General features: G+C 43.0%; 1 protein-coding gene and 1 non-coding gene across 2 annotated transcripts; one reads left to right on the top strand and one right to left on the bottom strand.

The window, feature by feature from the left end:
- The first annotated feature begins 6,028 nt into the window (after nt 1-6,028).
- TRNAT-UGU lies at nt 6,029-6,101 on the top strand. Its single transcript has one exon. It is a non-coding gene; the product is annotated as a tRNA-Thr (tRNA).
- A 1,923-nt stretch (nt 6,102-8,024) lies between these two features.
- HHIPL2 (HHIP like 2) lies at nt 8,025-25,335 on the bottom strand. Its single transcript, XM_033144726.1, has 9 exons — nt 24,856-25,335; nt 18,801-19,453; nt 16,143-16,286; nt 15,503-15,834; nt 14,098-14,224; nt 13,692-13,837; nt 13,314-13,395; nt 10,172-10,254; nt 8,025-9,152 (listed from the first exon to the last, which is right to left on the bottom strand). The coding sequence occupies exons 1-9, from the start codon at nt 25,234-25,236 to the stop codon at nt 8,749-8,751; spliced, it is 2,352 nt and encodes a 783-aa protein (XP_033000617.1). The 5' UTR covers nt 25,237-25,335; the 3' UTR covers nt 8,025-8,748.
- Nucleotides 25,336-26,513: the final 1,178 nt, after the last annotated feature.

Genomic DNA, 26,513 nt, shown 5'->3' with positions numbered 1-26,513 from the left:
ATTTATATACTGCCCTTCAGGGTGGTATACAGTATTGAAAGACAAAACTACATAACGTAATAAATAAAACAGTAACACCTCTCTCAGACACACTTCCTTTAAAAGGCCACAAATTGTTTAATTAGCAAAAGGCCTGGAAGAAGAAGAATGCTTTCACCTGGCACTGAACGATATGTAACGAAAGTGCTAGGCGAGCCTCCATGGGGAGAGCATTCCGCAAATGGGGAGCCGCCTCAGAAAAGGCCCATTCTTGTGTTGCCACCCTCCAGACCTTTCGTGGAGGAGGCACATAAAGAAGGGCTTCTAATGATGAGTGCAGGGCCCAGGTCAATTCATATGAAGAGGCAGTTCTTGACGTATTGTGGTCCTGAGCCATTTAATGCTTTATAGGTCAAAACCAGCTGTTTTGAATTGGGCTCAGAAACTGATAGGCAGCCAGGATTTGTGTTATATGCTCTTGGCAGCCTGGCCGCCAAGTTCTACACCAGTAGAGCCAGTGTGGTGTAGTGGTTAAGAGCAGTAGACTCGTAATCTGGTGAACTGGGTTTGTGACTCTGCTCCTCCACATGCAGCTGCTGGGTGACCTTGAGCTAGTCACACTTCTTTGAAGTCTCTCTGCCTCTCTCACCTCACAGAGTGTTTGTTGTGGGGGAAGGAGGGAAAGGAGAATGTTAGCCGCTTTGAGACTCCTTCGGGTAGTGATAAAGCAGGATATCAAATCCAGACTCTTCTTCTTCTTCTTCACCAGCTGAAGTTTCTGAGCTGGCTTCAGAGACAGCCCTAAGTATAACCTGTTGCAGTAATCTACCCTAGAGGTTACCAGAGCATAGACAAGAGAAGCTAGGCTATTCTTCTCCAGATAGGAGTGCAGCTGGGCCACCAGCCCAAGCTGATGGAAGGCACTGCACACCACTGGGGCCACCTGAGTCTCGAGTGACAGCAACAGATCCAGAAGCACTCTCATGCTATATACCTGCTCCTTCAGAAGGAATGCAAGCCCATCAAGAGCAGGCAACTTTCCATCCATCCAGTCGAGTGAACTGCCCAGGAACAGTGCCTCTGTCTTATCTGGATTGAGCTTCGGTTTGTTGGCTCTCATCTATGGCCCAGGACATCCACTGCCACATCTGCAGGTGTAAAAGAGTAGATCTGGGTGCATATTGCTGAAAACATACTCCAGAACGCTGAATAACCCCACTCAGTGGTTTCATGTAGATGTTAAACAGCATAGGGAATTCAGTCAAACCCACATTGAAGACTCCATGGGACTCCAAGCATAACCCTCTTCCTAATGTTTAGGTGGAATCTTCTTTCTTGTAGTTTGAATCCATTGCTCCGTGTCCGCTTCTCTGGAGCAGCAGAAAACAACCTTTCTCCCTCCTCTATATGACATCCTTTTATATATTTGAACATAGCTATCATATCACCCCTTAACCTTCTCTTCTCCAGGCTAAACATACCCAGCTCCTTAAGCCATTGCTCATAAGGCATCGTTTCCAGGCCTTTGACCATTTTGGTTGCCCTCCTCTGGATACGTTCCAGCTTGTCACTATCCTTCTTGAACTGTGGTGCCCAGAACTGGACACAGTATTCCAGGTGAGGTCTGACCAGAGCGGAATACAGTGGTACTGTAAAGCGGTGCCACCCACCCCACTCCAGAATGATACCAGGGTTGATGGTATCAAACGCCACTGAGAGGTTGAGGAGAATGAACAGGGGCAGTTCAGAAACATCTGGAGTGCCAAAGGAACCACCCTACACCTGGTTAGACAATACAAACTAGATGAACCAGTGGCCGGACAACTTACTTGGTTCCTATGGAAACATTAACTAAGCCAACAAGTAGTATCATGCCCAGTTTCTGGAAAGCTGAGCTCATTAACTCAAAGCATCTACTGTCTTTAATCTAATTATGTACTAATTCAGTCTTGGGTTTTGTTTTTCCCTTCATGGTAAACTGAAATTATCACCTTAATATCACTAAATTAATCAATAATCCAAATATATTAAAACGCCCATAGTTCTGCATTAGCCTTCAACTCTTGCATATCCATTAAGCAAATATGTTGTTATTGTTGTTGTTCAGTCGTTCAGTCGTGTCCGACTCTTCGTGACCCCATGGACCAGAGCATGCCAGGCACGCCTATCCTTCACTTCCTCTCGCAGTTTGGAAAGCAAATATATTTTCATTTAATTTAAACGGGAATTAGTGAATATATGCAAGTCTAAGCTCTTCAAAAGACCCATCATGTGTGAAAAGCAGCTATTAATATGTATTTATTTTACACAGAGACCCATAGAAACTAACATTCCGATTTGTGAATCAGATTAGAGAAGAATTCGTCCCCCCTTTCCTTCGTCGTGATCTTGGTGCTCTCTTCTGATATTCTCGATGGTGCAAAAGTCCACTGGTGAATTTGATTCCAGAGTTAACATGCTCATTCCGCTTCTGGGGATTTGCTTGAGTTGCCAAAGATGAGGCTTGAAATAAACCAAGTACTTGATAGTGTCACCCATCTGCTCTTTCCACCTGGATTTTCTGCTGGTCACCCACTCCATAAATGAGCCATGACCTAATTTGCACGAAATAAACACCGAATCTGAAACCGGCTCTAGCCTGACACTTGCAAACAGATCTAGTGGCCTTTCCCAACCACAAAGAAAGCTCCTCTATTTTCAGCCCAACGATCAGAGCGCCGCTTCAAATTCTTTCCAAAATCAGTTGGATTGGTGTGTGCAAAATGATATGAATGGCTGTACGTATCTTGACTGGTGGGTCCAAGTCTGATGACCCCCTTCCCATGACTATACAACTTTTGTGACCCACCAAGCCAAACACAGCCACACCACCCATGTTTGACAGCTCATGTCTCCTTTATAAACCTCCTCTCTTGGCTGCCTCGCTGAGATTCCCACTGGAGCAGAGGGGATTGTCACCAGTCGGCAACCTATGGCTGATGGTCTGTGTTTATTAGATACAATCTGTTATCATTATTGTTTAGGGTGGGATTCGACTAATGAGTCCCATCAGCAGAAGCCCTGCACAAGGACTTCTGCTCACACAATGGGACCCTTCCCCCTCTCCATCCCACATGACCCCCCCCCCCTCGAAATTGAACCAGTCACTACCTCTCAACCTACCTCACAGGATTGGTTGCTGTGGGGATTAAATGAAAGCCATATACATCACCTTGAGCTCCTTGGAGAAAAAGATGGGATGCAAATGCAATGGGTTATTGCAATGTGCTTTATGTGGGGGTGCCCTTGAAGACAACTCACAAACTTCAGTGGGTCCAAACTGCAGCAGCCAGATTACTGGCTGTCTGGGGTTCCATTTATATGATATCTCATATAATCCCTGTTTTAAAACAGCTGCACTGGTTGCCGGTTCATTTCAGTGCCCAATTCAAAGTTCTCATGTTGGTGTTTAATGTGTTAAACAACTCAGCCGCAAAATATCTGAAAGATTGCCTCCTTCCCTGCAACTCTATTGGCTGCTGAGATCGGCAGAAGGTGCCCTCTTGGTACATTACTTCCTCAGAGGCTGAGGGGGGTGACGGCAGCTCAGGTGAATTTATTCTCCCCAAAGGTGAATCTGGTACCTTCATTATACAGCTTCTGGAAATGCTGAAGATGCAGCTCTTTATCCTGGCCTTTGACCCTTGAGGTGTAAGTTTTTAGGACCCATTTATTTTCATGGTCGTAAGTTGTTTCAATTTGTTTTTAATATTGATTTCAATTCTGTAACCCGGCCTGAGACTTTAGGGTGAAGGGCAGGTAATAAAGAAATTACTAATAATAATAAAAACCAGGTGTGATTAACCATAATTTGGTGAGTGAACAGATGTCCATACACTAAATGACCAAATGTAGTAAAGCAATAAAAGAAAATTAAAACTTCCACTAAATCAGATAAAATGTTGATAGGGTATTGAACGTCAGGCTGTCTAGTAGATTTAAAGCACTAATTTGCTCTACCATGTTATTTTTGAAACACGTGGTAAATTCTTCTAAACTTTTTGAATCTGACATTGCCTCCAGAATTCCCTCCTCCTGGGTTTTTGTATGATACTTTGGCTCCACCTAGCAGTTCTCATTTACATTGCTCATTACTGATCCTGATGTTTAACAAGGAATTAAGAGTTTCACCAATGCATCACTCTGATTATTACTTAGAGTTTCAGCTTAGTTCATTGGTTTTATCAAATTGTATAGCAGGTTAAATATACAATAATTAAATCAGAAATGCTTCAAGAAAGAGGGATTGTGCCAAGGCAATTTTAAGGTTTAGGCAGTGTGTGTGTGTGTGTGCGTGCATTGCAGCGAGGAGTGGATTTTGTGGTTTGTCTCAGGTTACAAAATGTCTTGGGTCGGCTCTGCCCACAAGTGAAAACGTTCTGGGAGTTGGTTCTTGCAGAAATGAGTGTTCTAATAAATCATAACTGATCCACAACTGGGTCTTCTTTCAATTTCTTGTGAGAGGAAAATATATACGGATCCATGTGGGCCCACTTGTGTGAGCGAACAACAATGTTAGCACACGGAGAGCCTAATAGCAGAGTATTAAATCCACAAAAATAGGCAGCACAATGAAGCATTAGGCATGTGGGTTGGAAGAGTTTTCTTACCCTGTTTACAATGCTCCCCTCTTTCGACTCCTTTTGCATGACACAGACCACTCAGTGCTTTACTTACAGATTCACAGGTCTGATACATGTGTTGTTCCGTGCAGCTGCATGGAGAAATGCAGGCAAATACTCTTGGATAGAAAATACAGAATATAGTCCCAGACCCGTGCTCTTAAGTTTGGAAGCAAGCATACACATGCCTCCAGATGCAGAGAGAGAGAGAGAGAGAGAGAGGAGGTCGAAATGTTTCACTTCCTCCTTCTCCAGAGAGGGTGTGTGACCTAACTGTGTCTTTGCAGCAATACAACTCTTGTGTCCCTTTACCCATTCATGCACTAACTAGCCGCAGTGAACAGTTATGTTTGAGTGCAGTCTCTCACATTTCTGAGGTTTCAAACTTGGATAGCCCAAAGAGTTGGTAAAATTCATAGTAATAACACAAGGGTGGGGGTGGGGGGGGGAGAGAGAATTTACTGTTTCCCAATGGCAGCTTCTCCCCATTGTTTTCTAATAGGGTGTCAGCCCGTTTCCTCCAAAAGTCCCAAGCCCAGAAACGTGTGTGTGTCCCTCATCCCTTGCAGCTTCCAAATTTCCTGGGGGAAAGAAATTTAGACCAGGCTGTGATTTTCATTGTTATACCCCGATCCACCCACCTCCCCCCCCCCCGCCTATAGGATCTGCAGGGGTTTTTTGTTTTGTTTTTTGCAGTCCGATCCACCATGTCTACGCAGAAGTAAGTCCTCGTGTAAGTCGATCGGGTCTTACCTTAATTGTTGTTAATAGGAATTCGAGCCTAAGACAGAATAAGGAGCTCTTTCTGCAAAACTGGGAACGGGAAACTTGAAGCGGCGCTGCTTGGATCAGAATGAATTTATTTGTACGTTTTGATGGTTTTCATACTATCTGGTCGCTTACTGTAGAAATCGCTCGGGGTCTTTTGCAGTGAGAAGCGAAGTAGAAATCTGCACAAACCCAAACCTTGAAAAGCGTATAGTTGAATCTGAGCTGGATTTTGTGATTTTAAAAACCCTTTTTAGAGACGGCCGGATGGGGGCGAATGCATTGCAACAATAAGACGTCCTTGGATTTGCCTTTTTAGCGGGACATCATATAATCATGGGGGGGGGGGGGGACTCTCTCTTAAGGTCCAGAGAAGGAAGAGAATTGCTTTGGAAAACTTACCGGGAACGCACGATCCGGCTGTGTCTCTGCTTCGGGGCTGTAGGTGTTTTTTTTTTTCCTCCCCGGCGTTATGAACACAGCGCTTGGGGGGATTTTTTAATTAAAAGGTTGCTTTTGGGTCTTCGCGACAACATCGATCTAAAAAGTCAATAAAATGGTAGAAGCATCCGGGTAGCATAGAACAGTACCATTCATTTGTATCAGCAGAACTGATAGGTGGCTCCATAGCTCAGTGGTTAGAGCACTGGTCTTGTAAACCAGGGGTCGCGAGTTCGATCCTCGCTGGGGCCTGGGCGGTTTTTTTTCTGCTTTTCCTCTTTTTTTTTTTCTTTAAGAACTTAGAATTTAATGCAAAACGTTTAGTGCAAGATTTGAAGCTCGTTGATAGAGCTCTGTGGAAGTCAAGACTGCTGCCCTTCGATAAACGTAGAAGAAAAAGTGGGGAGGGACCATTATGGCTCCCCCCCCCCTCTACAGCAGGAAAAAATAATTTTATTTTTATTATTGTTATTATTTTAAAAAATAAATAAATCGTATTTACGTTCTGAACGCCTGCTTCAAAAATGAAAATTACTCTTAAGAGATTTGAAGGTTCGAAAGGACAGCGGGGAGGCGTCGCTGGTTGCAAAGGCTTGCAGTTTCAAATGTCTTTCCAGGCTAAAGCCAGCAGATGGCGCTAAAGGACAAGGAATCTGCGCGGGTCTCCGAAGTGGGGAAAGTTCACTGGAAGAAGGGCTGGATTTATGCTTGGGGGGGTGTTGCGCTGGGGGCAAGCTGCCATGTGCTTCCAATGGAAGGTTGTGTACGCAGCCTTATTGCGAGCATCTGAGGTCTCCCCAAAGTGGTACTTCAACCACGTGGCACAATCTAAGTGAATCTCCGCTTCAGAGACCCAAAGAGAAAAAAATGTGTTATATTGCTACTGTATTCTTTATTATGTAGCCTAATAAACTCACGAAGAAGTATTGTATATTCCCCACCCATTAAGAATGGTGATCAGGACTCCAGGCAGCCTGGAACACCTGGGACAGGTTTCACGGGGGGGGGGAGGTAATTAATATTTTCTTAATTTAGTAATATTGCACAGGCGCCTTGCTTTTCTGTGTTAGATACACAAAGCACAACAGGCTGAATAATAATAACTGTAAACGTTGTATTGGTTATTTCCTAACGTAAAGGTCTAGCCCAGTATGTGCAACATACACAGTTTATATGTACGGTATATAACCTATGAGACTAATTCCAGTTTTAATACATTTCTTCTTATCTTTTCCTTATTGTTTCTTATTGTAAGTTCCCGTATAACACAATCCTTAGGTAAAAATGGAGAGGTCCTCAAGGTAAGGAGAACACCATGTAGACTGCTGGCACAAACTGGCTGGTGTAGGTGCAAAGTGCTAATTTAACAAGGTTTCCAGATATCTCCCTTCCTCAGCTGACATTAGATCGTCAGTATGTATAACAGGCACATACATGAATGATTCTCAGTAGTAAAGATATTGAATTTGTTTTGACGTTTTTTCTGTGTTAGATGTAGATGGCAGCTAAAAGCATTTTTTTTTATAGCAGCATGATTCTTCCAGACATTGTTTAGTTATGTATAATGGTCTTTAACATTTGCAGGTTTTATCTGTGTTTCATGGCTAGTTGTTTTACACAGTTATGTAACCCGCTTAGGTAGTTTTTATTACGTGATTTGTATATATATTTTTCTAAATAAAGATACATTATCTAGTTGTATAGTGCTAAATGAGAGATGCATCCAGGCCTGCAAGTCATACATTGGTGTGGTGGAACAGGCTGTAAATGCATTGGAAATATACGTGAAAAAATGAAGGAGCCAGCAAAGATGCCTTCTTGCTTGATTTAGGGATGGCCTAAAGACATTCTTAAGTCCTCACCCACCACTAGACATAAGGTTTACTGCAAAGCACAGCTTATTATCCTAATTGTTCCTATCCTACCCATATCCAAACACAGGTGAATTCCCAGACCCCATTACTGGTGCATTTGTAATTTGTATCTGTGATGGTACAATCTGAATCCCAGATGTCCAAGAATATTGTGCACCTGCACTGGGTGTTGATAGGATGTTGTCTAATAAAGTGACCAGGTGAGACCTGCAACAAAAGGTTGCAGCATTAAGTGCTTTTGTTGAAACATTATTAAATTTTTTTGCCTTGCAAGAGAATCACACTAATAGACGCACTTTGATTTATTTGTTCTCATCCAGTATTTTATTATAGGGAGAGAGAAAACACGTGTGCTTTAGAATGCATGTTGCAGCTGATAAAAAGAAAATCAACTGCCCAGTATCATCGAAATATCAGACTGGGCAATTTGGTTAATTCTGCTCCCTGTAGTTAATTCCTTAGAAGGTTTGCATTTTATTAGACTGTTCAGCCATTGAAATGCAGCCAATGTTCCTTGCTTACTAACCTCTTGAGATAACAGCCTTACTTTCCCCGAGACAAAAGTACCACAGAGTGATTAACCTCGCCATCTTTTCAGTGGTGCTCTTTGCCATGCAAGTCGATGGGAGAACGAGGGGGCAAATCAGTTGCTGCTTCACACAAGCCAAAGCAATCCCACTGACATTCCTGTAGAGCTATACTGCTGTAAATGGCCACCGTGTCGCCTCCTTAAACTGATCAGAGGGTCATCGGAGTAAGATTTCTGCAAAGCAACAGCCTGCAATCCATCTGGGGGCATTTAAACTCCTAATTAAGCGAATGTGCTGCATCTGTCACAGTGGCCTAGCAGCTGCTTACTTTTCCTGGAGCGGAATGCTTTCATTCATATACATACATATATATATTTATTTGGCGTGTAAACTACACACTGATCTCACTCTCTTACTAAGAGCGGAACGGAAGCAAGTTGCCCAGCAACTTCATCTACATTCACATAACTTGGTTCTCTGGTGTATACTGGAAGTTCAAGCAGCACTTGTTAAGCTGGCCCTCTTTCCTTTCTTCTTCTGCGTTTTCTCCTTAGCCGCTGACCTCAGCTTTGGAACCTGTTTCTTTTGGGCTCTGGTTAACCGGGAGCCTTTTTTCTTTGGCGGAGAGGTGGCCATCGTCGCTTTCGAGACCCGTGGAGTCCTCGCCTTTTGCGCCGTTCCATCCGACTTTGTCTTGGATCCCCGGGCCTTGGGGGTTTGTGTCTGCTGCTTTCTGCCAGACCTGGGAGGCTTCGCTGCCTTACGTTTAGTAGGGTCTTTGTGGGAAGCAGGCTTCCTGGATCTTCGAGTGGAAGAATTTGGGGGCGGTTCAGTAGCATTGAAGGCTGTTTTGGGGAGATGCGTTGCAAGACGCTCTTTAAGCAGTTCAGGGACGGTTTCTGTGAAAAGACATTTCAGGAGGTTAGCAGGTTGAATTAGCAGAGATACAGAGCAACTTAAGATGGTGGGTGGGAAAGGAACAGAAAATATTATTTTATGTAAGCGACAAAAGCGGCGCGGATGCTACAAGTCCAGAGATGGAAAGAAGAAAAGAGTCCCTACCAGAGAGGAATGGCAAACCAAGCTGTTAAACTATGCCAGAATGGCAAAACTGACCGGAAAGCTCAGGGACCAAAAAGACAAAAACTTCAAGAAAGAATGGGAAAAAAATTATAATTTATTGAGGAGACCACTGTAAGCAGATGAAAACATTAGCAGGATTTTAATCTCACTTGTAATGTAACAAATACTATGGACAATATGGATAGATAATAATAGCTATAATAATTTGTTATTTGTACCCCGCCCATCTGGCTGAGTTCTATATAAAATAATAGATTTTGAAATAATATGCAGTTGAAAATGTTGACAATCGAACCCATGGAGGGGATGGTGGGGAAGTCTTGTATTCTGCAACATGTCACTGATACAGTACTATAGCATTAGTGATGGTGGATTTATACTGGAGTGTCCACACATCACACAGCTTTATTTGTTGTTTGCAATGTTTTCCCAGTGATATGGTATTAGTGCCACCTGGAAGAGCACTGTTGAACTACAGCACAACAAAAGCGAGCCAATTCCTGCCTCCCCACCCCAAACCCTAACCCCCACAAAACCTGGAACATTTGTTGTACAAAAAGTTGCAGTATGTCCATTGCAAAAGCTATTGCAGGTGCAAACAGTATCAAAAATGTGATTGTTTATAACCACCCCAATGAGCAAAATAATCACAAGTGCACAATAAAGGGAGGGGGGGAGAGGACTAAATTGTTTATTATTGATTGATTGTAGTATTTACTTAGTTTGAAGCCTTTAATGGTTGGCACACACATCAACAGTTCCTTTCGATGTGTCTTAGCATTTTCGCTACATAGCAAACGAAACAGAAAAACACCACATATCCTTGTTGACTTACTTGCACGCGGAATGAATGGGATTCGCTTACTCTTTGTTTTCACTGGAATAGGCTTCTGTTTACATTTCCCTGGTGGAGCTCTCCTAAAAAACAAACAGATTCGGTCACAAAAATTATGTGTGGACATCTTGAGAATGGATAAGGAGCCTGTGTTTGTGGTGGTTTTCTAAGAGGCAGATGGCCAACTTCAGTCTTTCTGTTAAATCATGAGCTTGCCAGCGAAAGGCCTTGACAGCGCTCTCATGCTAACAGAACAAGAGCTATATCCTGCCTGATTCCTTCCATTAGTTTCTCTCCTTGTGAAGAAGTGAATTTTCAGTTAAGGAAAATCTCAAGCATTTTGTACTTGAAAAGAACTCTCTTCCTGATTTAGGTTTCCTGTGGATGATATTTGCCTACTATATCTTTGGTTTTAAGTCTTTCCACTGCTCTGCTAAATTAGTTGGAACTGTACGTTTATCATGCCCAAGGGGTCACATGCGCACAATACTTTTAAAATACATGCCCGCCCAAAGAATCCTGGGAACTGTTGTTTACCCCTCCTAGAGCTACAGTTCGCACCACTCTTAAACAAACTACATTTCCCATGATTCTTTGGAGGAAGCAAGTTCTCTAGGATCTCAGCATTTAGTGGGAGCAATTCATTTGTAGTAAAAAGAAATAACTTCAAGGGTAAATATGAGCAAGTGACTGATTTTCAGCAGGAAACTCACAGCAGGTGCCCCAATCTAGATTGGACCCTATACTTACATTTTTATTTTATTTTTTACAAAACAGGAGTGGCCTGTTTAACCACACTTTTTTAATTAAGTGTTAAATAATGTAACATGTCGTTTGGCTTTGGTGAGTTCGAGTTCTCACATTTCTGCCTTGAAAACCCCATGGCCTTTTTATGCTACAGAAGTTGAGACAGTTCTCACTTTCTCTCTTGAGTGTAATTCACAAACATGCTAAAAAAATGAATGAGGAATATAGACTTCTGAAAACATGCAGAAAGGTCCACGGATCTTCCTGGAAGTTCTTGATGGACACTTTTTTCCACTGAAGGTGAAGTAATACCCGTTCTCAGATAGCATGAACAACAGGTTGGTAAATTTTGTTGTGTTATGTTTGTTTGTTTTAAGGTTTTTTTTAAACAAAAAACAAAAACAAAAAAAACCTTACATTCTTCTCTCTCCCCCCCCCCAAAAGAAGAGATTAAATGGGTGGGAAATACAGGCTGGTAGTTTGATGCCAATGGGTTGTTGGTTTTGTTTTTATTTTATGTATTTGATATTTTATGTGAAACGCCCTGAGACCTTCGGGTATAGGGCGGTATAGAAATTAAATAAATAAATAAATAAATAAAGTCATCGTGTGGATGCTGAAAAAAACAAAAAACAAAACAAACCCTGCACACATAAGAAACACCCATCCCACATCTGAAAGCACCCATAGCTCAGAAAAATAAAAATAAAATCTAGAAAGTGTATATCAAAGAGATTAAAGCTTCCCACAACAGCTTGGCAGCTTCATAACAAGGTGAAAAGAACATGAAAATTACTATCTGCCCAGAAAAGCATCCCAAATGTTGGTAGGTCTGGATGTCTTCCCTACTTGGGAGCAAAAGCGATGCTTACATGGTACATTAATCTTTTGGATATCCTTTGGATAAAAGGAGATAGACAAACAGTGAATATTTATTACTGTTGTCGATGTGCCCTGCCATTACGTGGACAGAACTTCTGTCAACAACTCTCATGTTTTGCTAGGCTGGTTCCTGAGTCTCAGACGAATTCTATGGTTGGTCTCAGCTTCAAAATAAATACAAACTACAAAGAGATGTATTTTTGTCTGCTTTCTGTACTGTGGGTTGCCTGCAAGCCAGCTCTCCTTGAGCACAAATGGGGACAGAGTTCCCTACAGTGGGGGTGAAAACAGACACAATACAAAACAAGTAACTGATCTGTGTGCAGCAGCAGACTGAATAGGCCTACTGGCCAGGCCTAGCTCTAGATTTCTTTCCAATTTCTCCTATTTGGTAAATGGGTCTCATGTTATGCTGCTATTTCAATTATTACTAATAAAACATCCACCTCTTCATTTTTGGTGTGCTTATTTTAGTTAAGCCTTGGTTCTAAACCAATTCCTTGGACCTCTCAAGTTAACAACTGCTATAATTGGGCTTCTTTTGCCTGAGGCCTCAAAAGCAGAGAGCGGTACTTTAGCTCTTGCTGCTTGGTATCTTGGGGACAGCTAGTGAGGATTTACACACAGGAAAACATACTATAAATAAGTCAGAAATTAAATCGTTATAGCCAAAAGGAGGGGGGAACCCTTTGTAAATAATGCTAGAGAAAAGTTTTGTGCTCTCTGGCGCCATCTGGTGTTTCATGTTTATAACACGTTCAAATCACTGGATGTCGTGTTTTTTGTTTTTGTTTTTACTATTGTAGCTGAGTCCCTAGGGTACAGCCTGAGATCTCCTGCGCAAGTTGGGTAAACAAAGCAGGAGTGGTGGTAGCTCTTCTACCAAACATGGTTGGTTTTTTACTCCTTGAGAGTTGGCACCATCTGAACCACCAAGGGAAGAATGCCCTAGGGTTTTGGGTCAGGTTTCTGGATATCAAGTGTAGTAGCTTGTGCAATATTTAATTCCTGTTACTGATGGAACATGCTCCCATGCTTCACAGTATTTTGTTATTCTGTGCACTACACACACACACCTTACAGAGTTACCACTCCCAGCAACTTTTAACAAACTACAGTGCCCAGAATTCTCTGAAGGAAAGAAAGTGGGGGGAAACAATTGTGGGGCTTTTGGGGCTCTTGGCTTCCTAATCCTCAAATCCCCTAAAAGGAGTTTAAGCCTGTGGACTCCCAGTGATTTAACTGGAGCCCAATTGCTCTAAATCAATGTACTTCATTTGAATTAAATTAGTGGATTGGCCTGCAAGTGCCAGAGCAGGAAACTGTGGCTTCCCAGGAACATAGTTGTTCTGCAGGTTTAATGCATGAAACTGAAATCCAGTCATGTGAATGGAGTGTTTCTGTTGTATCTATTGCCCTGGAAGAAAACTGACGAATGTTTGTGTGTGATGCCGATGCTGTTCAGAAAATTAGCAGGTCGCAGGGACATTCAAGGACTTGAAAAAGTACCCACCTTGCAGGGTCCACAACTTTGTATATCGATCCATGTGGCGCAAAGGCACTGGGGTAGGACGTAGCCATAAAATAGAGCTCAGCTGGAGACAACAGGAAGAGAGGAGAAAGCCAGAAATGTGAAATGCGTCAGACAAAGATGCAACAAGTTGATAATAGTGCATTTTTTTTCTTCTCTACGTAAGCCAGGCCTGCGCAAGTTGTAACCTACCACCAGCCTAAAGCAACCATGTCGCCTCCCAGGTTCCTGACTATTCCAGGGTTGCCATATTTCAAAAAGTAAACCAGGACACCCCAAAAGTTGTTGAGCAACTCAGAGTCGGTGGCCTCCCAAAAAAAAATGCTTTCCTAAGAAAACAGACACAGCAACCAACATTACCTGCTTCATCCTCAGCGAAAGAAATGATGTATTTGCTGTAAGAGCTGACCATCCCTGGGAAGGCACAGGCTTTAGTGCTACCAATGCAAATGTCTTGCTTCTTCCATTTATTTGCTCTCTCATCTTCCTGCAAAGCCATAAGCCGACTGGATGAAAAAAACAAAAACATATGTTTTATGGTTTCACAGTTCCACTGTAACTTAGAAAAATTCTTTCTGGTATATCCCAAAATAGATCCAAGGGTTTCTCTTGGGCCATTAAAAAAAAAACCTTTTTGCTATTCCCCATTGCCATGAACTGTTTGAGCCCATGACTAGAGATGAACCAAAAACTAATATTCTGAGATGCTCTATAGGAAACCTACCTACTGTACTTAAAAGTTAATGGAAAGAAGTTTGTTCCTTACCCATTCATAAAATCGCCAAAAATGTATAGGCCATTCAGGTTTGGAGACTCACATCCTCTATACACATAACCTCCAGTGACTGATTTTCCCACTGAATGGCTGTAGGCAAATATTGGAAGTATATCATCTGTTAAAAACAGAGAAAATGCACTTTAGTCAATTAAAACTGTTTGATTATCTAAAAAGGAAATAGTTGTCCTCCTTCAATGCACGAGCAATTTTTTTCTAAAACAAATTGGGCATTTAAAGTAAAATTAGTGTGGTTTATAGCAGTGTTGTGCAACCTTTTTCTGACTGTGGCCCCCATCCGACCTAGTTTACTTCCTGTTGCCCCCCATGGGCATAGGCACGGGAGACAACTGCCCCCAAATACCGTAAGTAAAAATCAATACAAATCAGAGGTGCTGCCCCCCCCCAAAAAAACCTGTCCCCCTAACAAAAATCCTGGCTACACCAATCCATGGCGAGAGAGAGAGAGAGCGAGAGAGAGAGCGCGCTAGGTCCGCTTGTGATGGGCCAAGTAGATAGCTAGCCAATCAGATTCCCCCCCCCCTTCACTTCTCATTTCCTTCTGTGGCCCCCTAGCCTCATGCTGTGGTTCCCCCATTTACGCATTTTCCACCTGTGGCCCCCTTGGAATATCCTGGTTTATATGGAAACACTGGTTTATAGGAGCACCATGCATCCAGCTTTGCAGCAGACAGGCCTCTGTTTGAAGGTGTCCTCTGACTGAATGGCTGATGGGCCCAAGACTGGTTTAAAAATAACAAACCATTAAAATGGAGAGGAGGGGTCTTGAAATTACACATATTCAGAGGCCTCCAGCAGTGGAGGTAGATCATCACTATCATGACTAGTCACAGCTGTCAACCTTCCCTTTTTTTGCAATGGGAAATGGTGCTGGAATAAGGGAATTTCCCGCCAAAAAAGGGAAAGTTGACAGCTATGGGACTAGTGGCCATGAATAGCCTTTTCTGCCATGTATTTGCCGAATCCTCTTTTAAAGCCAGTCATGACTATTTCCTGTGGGAGCAAATTCCATAGTTCATGTGCGCTGTGTGAAGTACTTTCTTTTGTCTGTCCCACTGTTCAGCTTCACTGAATGCCCCCAGTCTCTGTGAGAAATGGAGAGAGAAAATGTTTCTCTATTCACTTTTCCCACCCCCTGTGTGATTTTATACGCCTCTGTCATGTCTCCTTGTACTTGCCTTTTCCTGAAACTAAAGCATTCTAAATGTTGTTACTTTGCCCCCAAGGATCTTATCCTAATGAAGTGCATGTGCACTTCCTATCCTTTCACAAAGGAATGACAAGAATGATAGCTGCAGAATAGCAGTTAAACCAAATACAGGTAAGATGAGGCCTTCCCACAGACACACTAAAAATGACAGGTAACATTCTTTACCTAAGGAGGAATTTTGACAAAGCTTGATATCATAGCACTCAAAGCCTTCCTTAGCTCTCCAGCCGTAGTTCCCGCCTTTAACAATTATGTCCACTTCTTCAAACTTGTTCTGGCCGACATCTCCACAGAAAATTCTCCCCCTTCCTTTGCGACTGAGCGGGTCACCTCTGTCCACAGAACAGCGCCACATGTTCCTCACCCCATAGGCATAGACTTCTGGGAGAGCTTGAGGGTCAGAGGCAAAAGGGTTGTCAGAGGGGATGCGATAAGGCTTCCTGTCAGAGCTTCTTCCATCCACATCAATCCGCAAAACCTTTCCTAGTAAACTACTCCTGAGAGGAAATCAAGGCATAAAACAAGGATTAACGAAATGTGACAAAGAAACAGAAGGGAGAGTGTTGTAGCAGTTTCCATATATGCTGGCTGCTTGACTAGATTGGGATATCATCACCTTCTGTCAAATGATACACAAAGGAACTTACATAAATGATTTTGGGGGGGGGAGCCATAAATGATAAGATAATCTTTAAAAAGCACCCTTGAACAGAAAAGCAGAATTATTTTAAAAAGTATAATTTACCTTTAAAGGTAAAGTAAGCTGTCTCATATGTAATCAGCACTTATTGGAGATGGACCTTACCTGTTCTGAGCATTCCCAAATTTACCAAAAGGGTCCCCGGCTTTCCCTCCATCCCCTGTAAACAGGTACATGTAGCCATCCAGGCCAAAGAGGATCTGTCCCCCGTTATGGTTTGCGGCTGGTTCTTCGATTTCTAAGAGACTCCTGAAGAAAGAGAGAGAGAGAACAGAGATCAGAAACTAGGAAAAAGAGCAAGGGGGGAAGGCTGGTTAACCTTCAGAGCCTTACTAAGTTCAAAGACGTATTTTAGTTATTCAGTCACTAAGCAGAACATCTTATCTGCATAGTGCTCAATCTTTCCCTTTTCCTAGACAAAGCAAAAGATGACCTTAAAATTCCTGGGATAGTTCTATCCTTCTGATGAAATGTGTCTGCTGGAGAGTAACGTATTAAGTGCACATCTGGCACTCCCACTTGCCCTCCCAGGAGATAAGCTGGGTCAGAATGTGTTGCATCCATCAGCATGCATCCATCAATGCTTATGGAAAGGAAGTCAATTAATTGCTTTGTTTTGATCTATGATAACTCTTATGCCAATGGGCAATCACCCGTGGTTGACTGCACGACATGTTGCAGTTCTAAGCTGTAGTCAAAGCAGGATATCCTGACGGCAGATCAGCACTACCTTGAGTAAGAGCACGTGTTGATTGGCTGTTGCCATTTGGTTTTCGCCTACTGCAGTAGCAACTTGTCACAACTTGTAAGGTTGGCGGTTAGGCATTGGTTATGGTCTGGATTGCTGGAAGGGTGATGCCCACCTCCGCAATCATGATGATGATGGTACAGGGAATTCCGTTAAAGGAATCCGGCAGCTCTTATGCTTTGTCCGAACCCCCGGTAGGGGATGGGGCCGTAGCCAGAGCCCCCAGGACCGCTGGGGAGAGGGAGGTTTTGTCCCCAGCCTCCTTAACTCTCCCCAGCTGGCATTCCCCCGACGCTGACTGGAGGTCAGCAGCTGTCCCGGTTGGACAGATAGTCTGAACCAATGCCTACGCAACCACTCACCGAATTTGTATTTCAATAAAGTTGTGGCCTAAATTATTACCAAAAACCCAAACAAAAATTATTGTCTCAGTGTCTAATTCTTGGGAGGTGGCTTGAGGACCTCGACACGCAACTCCTGGATGCAGGAGCAGTGCTATTTTTCTAGAAGGAGAGGTGCCAGAGCTCACCATGAATTTCTCCCTTGTCCTCTTAGAATGGCAGTGGCGCCCACCTGAGAGCTGCCGGAGCTGAGCTCCAGTGAACTCTGGCTGAAAAGAAAAGCCCTGTGCAGGAGTATTAACTGTGCAAGGTCTTTCTGCATCCAGCCATTCCTATTTGGCAATATACTTCTCAATACCTCTATCCTGCTTCCAGGCACATCTTGAGGTGGCAGCAATTGAACGTGGGTGGAAGAATATTCAAACTAGGACCCTCAATATGCTTCTTTTTTTAGGAGACACTGTGGTCTGGGAGATGACAGGTTGGATTGGGTTCTGCGCTGGACATTAGGCCCTGCACAGCAACTGGAAAAGTCACCAGATTCCCAGAAGAGCCAATATTTGGATGCAGAGGGTGTTTCCGATTCTTCCTTTGAATGACCATCTTCGATTCAAGCCAACAAGCATTCTTCCTCTGTTGACATGTATCAAGTCATACCTACAAGGGGGGGGGGTTCCTTTTCATCACTGGCTTCAATTATGATTGAAAAGTGGGTAGCCCTTCCCTCCAATGTCAAGAGAGCTCGGGATCCAGCTTGTCAGAATCTGGGTCCTGTTCTCTGTCTCTGCTCTAGAGCATCGGTTGATGCAACTGGTGGGTCAGGAACCCAAAACTGGTTATGCCATTATCTGAGATAGATAGGGAGTAAAACACTCACCTAGAAGACTACAGATTGTCATATATAGGTGGAAAAATAAAGCCAATGAACCTGGGAGTGATTGCCATTGAAGACAGTGGGATCAGGATGCACAAGTAACCCCCATGTTACAGGTTGAAACTGAAACTACTCTCCAGGTTGAAGATTTGTCTAGATTCTTTCCAAAGTGCCGAGTCTAGGGCTGGCAAAACCTCCTTTCTCCCCTTCCCATCACATTTTGCAAGCATCAGCTTCAAGTCAGAGAAGTCTCTCTTGTAGCCTGTGGCTACAAAGGAAAGCACACACCTTTGCTTTGCCTGCACACACCTGTTGCCTGCTGGGAACAGGCCCACGCAGCCAATGAACAATGTGGACTCTGCCCATCAGTTGACATCATGAGTGACATCAGCTGATTGACAGGGGGACGTGGTTGGGTGAAACGGCCTCATGGATCAAACTGGAACCTCTGTTGGCCAGCATTAGTCTGTGAGCCGAAGGTTCCCCACCCTTACTAGCGACCTAGGTTCAAATCCCACATCTGAATGCACTCTTTTGTCTTGGATAGCACAGTAGTGCTTAGCACCTGAGTCCACCTCCACCCACATACCTATAAAATTGTCCTTTTCCTTGGCCAGAGAAAATAAATTACAGATCACGGAATTCATTGGGATTTGCTTTAGCACAGAGTGTGCTTGGTTACTACTTATCCCACAGGGTCGATATGAGGACTAAAGGTGACAACTTCACCCTAAGTCCTTGCGAGGAAGCAGAGATCCTAAGAAGAAGGAAGAAGGAAGGAAGCTTGGGGAAAACATTACCTTTCTGTGCTTGCATCAGCCTTGTTGACATCTGACATGGAAACTCTTAATTCACTGATCCTGATTTTCTCTACCTTTTCCTTGTCCTGGTAGGAGTAATAAATGTAGAATTTCCCATTGTCCCTGTATTTGGGGTGGAAGGCCATCCCGAGGAAACCTCTTTCATCTCCTAACCAGGGGGTAGTCAGCACCATGTTCTTAATATCCAGGAAAGGCTCTTCCAGGCGACTTCCGTCTGGAAGAAAGACCCAGATGATGCCCACCTGTTCAGCCACAAACATGCGATGAGTGTTGTCGTTCGCATGCGCCATCAGCACAGGGTTCCTCAGCCCGTTGGCCACCTCTTTTAGGCACAGCTGAAGGCAGCCTTTCTTGTCCTCCACCACAGAGCCCAGGTTACGGTTCAGGTCTGTGTTTTTCAGCACGTCGGGGAAGCAATAGTCTTCATCCTGGATGTTAAGCAGGTTGCAGAAGCGGGTCTTGTTCCTCTCGCAGCATTCCTGGATGTGTTTGTCGTCGGTAAGCAACGTGATGGCAGAACGGCAGTAGAGGTGGAACTCTGAACAGTAGTCCGTGCAAAGGCCAGGCAGGTTCCGCAGGGGCGTCTGAGGATTCTCGGCATCGTAAAGATGAGCTGCGTAGGGTGAGCATTCCTGTTAAAGGGCGAAACAACAACCAGTATTCAGAGCATGGTGCCTCTGATGCCGAAGGTGGCATATAACCCATACCCTCTAACATGCCCCAGCAGAAAACCAGGATGCGCGGCTTTCGGGGTCATGCTTCTGTGCAAGTCACATGGCTCACATGAGAGCAAGACCCTGAAAGAAGCAATATCGCTAGAACTGGCTAGAATTGTTTAGAAGTACTTTTCAAAAAAAATAAAAACCAGAGTCCTTTTTGTTGGGGATAATTCAGACGGAAATTCCCAGGTATCAAAAAAGGTTATTTATGTATGCCACTACTGCGGCCTGTGTTTTGTTAGCCCCAAAATGGAAAACAAGCGAGGTCCCAATTAAAGAAGAATGGTAACTTAAGCTGATGGAATATGCGCAGCTCGCAGACTTAACATATATAGACTAAGAGAACAAGAAGAACATATGTTTACAGAAGATTGGAAAAGGTTTATTGAATATATGGGGGAATTGTGTACACTTGAAAACGTTGGCAGCATTAAGATAAATTCAACAGTGTAAATAAATTTTGATGGATGTAATAATGGAATACTGAATGGTTTATTTTATGTAAAATGCAGGGATTTATGATATGCAAAATCAACCATGGATAGAGGAGGAAGGTAATTGATATTTTAAGGATGTTTAAATGAGTGTTCTAAATTGTAAAACAGAAAATTTAATAAAAATTATATATATATTTCTTCTTTGGCGATCACTCGTAGCTGTGTAAAATTGTCTTCCATAAACACGGTTTTAACAATGAGTCTGTAAGTGACTGTGGAAGCCAATTCTGGACCCACACGTCCTTCCACAGTGGGGACATTGGTTCCTGGGCGGGAGTTGATCACGGTGTGGATTTGCCAAGCGTGCCTTCCTCTTAGCATGTTTCTCCCTTGCGTTCTGAGTTCGAGTGTCTTCAAAGTCCATGACACCTTTGATAAAGGCTGTTCTCCAACTGGAGCGCTCGCAGGCCAGTGTTTCCCAGTTGTCAGTGTTTATACTACATTTTTTTAGATTTGCCTTGAGACAGTCTTTAAACCACTTTTGTTGACCACCAGCATTACGCTTTTCATTGTTAAGTTTGGAATAGAGTAGTTGCTTTGGAAGACGATAATCAGGCATCCACACAACATATATGAGAGAAAAATGTGATCTCGCGTGAAAGCACCTCAAAAATGGGATGTTCCCATTTTATTGAGTCAGTTGTGTATGATAACCATTGTTATAAGCAGCCAGTGATAGCCGTAACTTCCATGAGTTGTCTATTCCCCCTTTAAAAGCTATCTATGTTGTGATGGCACTTGATGGCCACAACCACATCTTGTGGAGGCAGACTCCATAGCTAAGTCCAAAGAAGTGTGCCATTCTTGCCATCACACAATAGCATTTCTCCATCTTATCCACACAGAGAACCTACTACTACTTGCTTGCTGTTCTTCTTGCTTACATAGCGTTTCGTTATTCCAGTCCAAAACTTACCTGTTAGATCCAAAGCTCTTGTTTGACTATTGACTATACAGCCGTACCTTGGAAGCCAAATGGAATCCATTCCAGAAGTCCGTTCAACTTCCAAAACGTTCGACTTCCAAGATGCAGCTTCCAATTGGCTGCCAGACATTTGGTTTCCAAAAGAGCGTTCACAAACTGGAACACTCACTTCCGAGTTTGCGGCGTTCGGGAGTTTCGACTGCTAAGGCATTCATCAACCAAGGTACAACTGTAACTGGGAATCTCAAAGTGATTTGGCAATCAATCCTTTGCGGGGAGCTCTGGGAATGGTAGCTTTGTGAAGGGAATAAGAGTGTCCAAACAAGTATCAGCATCCTTGAAAAACTGCAGTTCCCACTTTTATCATATGTGGTGGACATGCCCAAGGGTTAAAGTCTTCTGGGATAAGATTTACAATGAACTCAAAAAGGTAATGAAAATTACCTTTAGTAAGAAACCAGAGGCTTTCCTTTTGAGCATGACCAATGAACAGATACCCAGTCAAGACAGAGTATTTTTTATGTATGCCACAACAGCAGCTAGAATTTTATTGGCAAGAAATTGGAAGGGTGAAGAGATCCCAACGGTGGAAGAATGGCTGATGAAGCTAATGGACTTTATGGAGCTTGCTGAACTGACCGCGAGAATCCGAGACCAGGGGGAGGAGAAGGTGTCGAAGGACTGGAAGAAATTTAAGGATTACTTAGTTAATGGTGTAAAACTGAATATCTGAGCAGAATTAGCTGTCAAATAGGCTTTAGCTAGATAAATTTAAATTAAAGTTTTGGTAAGAATTTTATAGTATAAGATACAAATAAGAATGTCTGAAGATTTTGAGAATAGATAAAGAGCTATGTTTTAAGCAAAGGAATCTGAGGATAAATAAGATGGTTAATAGTTATGAAAGTAGATATATAGCTACCCAAAGTATATTTGAATTAACAATGCAGTGGAGGGTGTGGGGGAAGTCCCTTATGCGTAGAAGATAGAATAAGAATGTGATAAAGATAAGTGATTAGACAGGTTTGTATGTGCTTTTTTATGTTTATTGTGTTGTTGTTTGATTTGTTTATTGTTTATTGTATCTTGTATTTTCAGTGTATTGTTGTATGTTTTGTTTCCTTTTTTATATTTGCATATGGAAAATAATAAAATCTTTATAAAAAAAAAAAGAAAAACTGCAGTTCCCATAATTCTTTGAGGGATGCTATGATGACTGTTTAAAGTGGTGTGGTGCTGCTTTAAATGTAAAGGGCAGCTGGGGCCTAAATCTTCAGAACTCAGTATAGTATGCTGAAGTGCAGTTCAACAAAATGTCCCCTCTGACAAGCCTTTGTCCCACCATTTGCTTTGGATCCTACAGCCTCTCCCCATCTCAAGTCCAAACTTTGCCCCTCCAGGGGCTCTCTTTCAGAGAATGCAAGCAACCCCCATTTGCGGCTAAAAATGTCTGAGGTAAAGACATTCCTCAGGGTCTACATAACAGTTGCTAGGATTAAGCCTCCGGTAAAAGGCTGGCCCATCTGTTCCTTTTCCCTCATCTATGTGAGATGGAGCGGGTGTTCTGCTCATTGTTCCATCCTCTATCTCAGAGGGGCTGATGAAATATTAAGTCTTTAGGTCCCTCTATTATGTCTGCCATTTTATAAGGATTTCCTCTCCCTGTTTCCCTGTCTGAAAAGTTGTTTCCATATAATAGTAAGTGGAGCTATGCAGAATTAACTATTGTCCCAGTTGTTAAGGGATGGTGGGAACCATAACTTCTGTGAGGGATCAACTAAAGACCCCAGGATTTTTTTGAGGTGTGGAAAATGTGCTTCAAATATGCTTTAAAGGCACAGTGTGTTAAATGTGTTTTTCTGCATTTAATGAGCAGGGTTTTTGAAGTGAAACTTTTTGCATCAGCTTGGGTAGAGGAGCTGATAATTAACAGGAGGAGAGAGAGTTTAACCCTTTCCTCCACTGCTGCAGTCCGAAAGGAAATCCTTTTAGTATTTGCATAGGCAGGAATTCCCTGCCCTCTCTGGCACCACCGCATTTTAAAAGATCTGCATATTGGATGCAAAGACACATTTGAGGTCACCTTCCTCTTTGGCCCTAAGACTGACATTAATTAATTAATCAATCGGTGCCAGGAACTATCACGTTTATTCACTATTTCCAGCAGTGGTGTGCCATCACAGCAAGATTTGGCAGCAGAGGTCTGAGGGGCCCATTCTGCAAAAGGAGCAGAAGGGCTCACTTTTGCTAACAGACCAAAATACATTTCAGATTAAGCGAGGCAACAAATTCATTGCCATCTGAAGAGGGGTAAGATCTTTAAGTCCTAAGTAAAATTACTTAACTGAACCACTGGCTTCATTTTCCATCCAGGTTGTCTTTGCTTTACTTTAGACCAATTCCATCCCTGCCCCTGCCACACACACACAGTGTCCCACACTGGGGAAAAATATGGGTTCCTGTGGCTGTGAAATTATTTTTTAAAAATAAGCAGCTTCATTTTGACTTCACAATCTGAGCAGTGTTGCCCCTTGAAGAGAGCGTATTCAGTACATGCAGATAATATTTTAGCGCTGAGGAAGCTTAGATGGAAGAGTGTTAAGTGTTTGCGGGGTGTGTGTTTTGGCTCCTTTGTGCTGGCAAGGAGTGAATCGTTGACCTCCATGACTCACTTTAAAAGGGGAACCCTTTCTGTTCATAAATCACCGGATAGGCAGGATGTCAATGGGAGCTGCACCCTTTGCTCATTTTCTCCTGCTACACACACACACACACACACACACACACACACACACACACACTGGCCAGCTTCTGCCTTCAGCCAGATGGGCAGCCTTCACTAGAAAGCAGGGGGAGCGGGGGGACTGAGCTACTGAGACTGGAGGGAGCCCTTTCCAAAAAGGCATGGGTGCCAGCTGTTTGATCTGAGGCTGCTTTCAGAACTGCAGCTTTCCAGGGCACCAGGCAGGAGCACAATCTAAACACAGCGCTTCATGGCATCTGGGAATCAAAACACCAAGGTCCACTTTGCTCAGCCCTGCATAAGCCGCCGAGCGCTGCCCAGTCTCGGTCTGCATTTATTTGCAAAGCAAATGGAAGAAACACTTATCTTTTTGTTCCGAACCTCAGACACAAAATGATTAGCTTTGCCACCTTTCCAGCAACGGAGAGCACCGCTGCTGCTTCATTTGATCTAGAATATTAGCTTGAAAGTGTGTTGAGCCTCACAACAACTTTGCGAGAAAGCTCAAGTGGCTCACCAAAGGGAGGCCTGGCCAGTTACCCAGGAAGAAGACAGCAGTCCAAAGAGATTTTGCTTGTCGGGGTGTGTATTCGTATTTCTTTTGTCACACTTTTGCCACCGTTCAAACAGGTTTTGCAGGTTTCTGATATGAAATCCACAAAATCTGTTTAGCAAGGGTTAAAGCAGCATGAGGGAACAAGTCTCAAGCTGTGATTGCTCTTCCAAGATATCTTCAAATTTCCGAGGGGAAGACAATCATTCCTTGCTCTCCAACCTTCATGTGAGAGTGAGGATGTGAGAATTTCACCACTGTGTCATATTGGTTTGAAAAAAATTATAAAAAACAACCCTAAGGTTATACAGCTTAATACCTGAATGCTAAGCAGATATGTAGAATGAATCAATGGAATATTATCCTCACCCCCCCCCCCCCGCTGAACAATATTACATTATCTTTTTACATAGATCACAATTTGTCTGCAGGAAAGATGCCACTTAGATATATTGCCCTGAAGCTGCTAACTTACTTTTATTAAATTTCTGTTCTGTCTTCCCTCCTTAAAAAACAAAACAAAACCAACAGTTGAATTTGCAATCAAGTAGATGTCAATGATGCATAATGAAGGTGACGACCCACCCATTGCCTTACCTGGCATAAAATATCTTTGATATATCCTCCACACAATTTGTGAGCCTGCGGATCGATATAATCCATCACCTCCCAGTATTTGGCTGCAATCATATTGTCTTTGTCCTGATCACAACAACCAAAAGTTTCATAGGCAGAGCAGAACTCCAGGTGGAACGGAGGCTGGAAAGGAGGACCATAATCGAGGCACTGCGGGTGTCCCAGGAGCAGCCCACTTTGGCCCAGGAGCATAAAGAAGAGGCCGGTGAGAAAATTGGAAGAATGGAAGGAAATCCCGGCTCTGTTGCTCTTGTAGGAGCTCACAGTAGCTTTCCTCACGGAAGTTTTCCTGTTGCTAGATGTCTCCAAGATGTGAGCACCTTGAAGATTAGGGTTATTCATCTTTTGAGCTTTGAAGCATCCCAACCAGAAGAGAGCTCAGTGTTTGCTCAAGTTTGCTTACACACCCCTCTCTCTGTCTCCCATTAAGTTGGTTGTGCTGAGAAGCAAAGCCTTCAGACCGCCTCTTGGCAATTCCACGCCTCACACTGGAGAATACTTCCCTCCTTCCTTTTTTTGCAATTTTCTCTGACCCCTCTGACAGAAGGAGGCAGATGCCACACAGTAACATACACTGTGTGTGTGTGTGTGTGTGTGTGTGTGTGAGAGAGAGAGAGAGAGAGAGAGAGAGAGAGAGAGAGAGAGAGAGCAAACTTAAAGCATAAATTACAGCTGCTGCAAGAATTCTATACTATCTCGTCGACAGTTATACAAAATAATCATTTTTTCCTATTCACAAAGCTCCGGAATCCAAAGCTCAGCAAATACTGTAGCTGGGAAAGAAGATGAATCATTTCTGTCCATTACATTCCCACTCTCATTTACTTGAAATTAATCAAACTGAGATCACATTCTAAAGAAATTATATAGGATTTTCCCTTTGCCGAATTACAAGCATGTAGATTTTTTTTATAAGGGTTTTGTTAATATGCCTCCCTCCACAAAAGCCTTAGGCTCTCAGTTGTTGAATACGTTCATCCTGGCAATGATATTTTTCAATGACAATAATACAATAGACATCCTTTTTACAAACTGGAAACGAGCATATTAAGTGATTTATTTGATGCTACTTAGTAAATCCTACATTTTGACTTACAGTGGTACCTCGGGTTACAGACGCTTCAGGTTACAGACTCCACTAACCCAGAAATAACACTTCAGGATAAGAACAGAAATCGTGCTCTGGCGGCGCAGCGGCAGCAGGAGGCCCCATTAGCTAAAGTGGTGCTTCAGGTTAAGAACAGTTTCAGGTTAAGAACGGACCTCCAGAATGAATTAAGTTCTTAACCCGAGGTACCACTGTATTTAATTTTTGCCACCTTGGCACATATGTACACACACACACACACACAGAGAGAGAGAGAGAGAGAGAGAGAGAGAATTTTTGTACCCTCCCAAAGCACTACTTTTTACCCTAATTACATTCAGTGTTCAGAAATGAATCATAGAACTCATAGAACTGTAGAGTTGGAAGGGACCATGAGGATCATCTAGTCCAACCCCCTGCAATGCAGGAATCTTTTTTTTGCCTAACATGGGGCTCAAACCCACAACCCTGAGATTATGAGTCTCATGCTCTACCAACTGAGCTATCCCAGCTCATAGCCCTATATTTAACA

This window comes from Lacerta agilis, chromosome 3 (assembly GCF_009819535.1).
Source record: "Lacerta agilis isolate rLacAgi1 chromosome 3, rLacAgi1.pri, whole genome shotgun sequence".
NCBI lineage: Eukaryota > Metazoa > Chordata > Lepidosauria > Squamata > Lacertidae > Lacerta > Lacerta agilis.
Note: the sequence above shows the minus strand (reverse complement) of the source record. Positions and strands in the feature narration are given on the sequence as shown.

What these genes read in the sequence shown, in the direction of transcription:
- HHIPL2 (XM_033144726.1), bottom strand. Translation starts at nt 25,236, where the DNA reads ATGAATAACCCTAATCTTCAAGGTGCTCACATCTTGGAGACATCTAGC. An exon ending in TCAAAGATATTTTATGCCAG is followed by an intron (nt 19,454 to 24,855) that starts GTAAGGCAATGG and finishes GCCCTTTAACAG; the next exon opens with GAATGCTCACCCTACGCAGC. An exon ending in TTTGGCGATTTTATGAATGG is followed by an intron (nt 13,838 to 14,097) that starts GTAAGGAACAAA and finishes TTTTTCATCCAG; the next exon opens with TCGGCTTATGGCTTTGCAGG.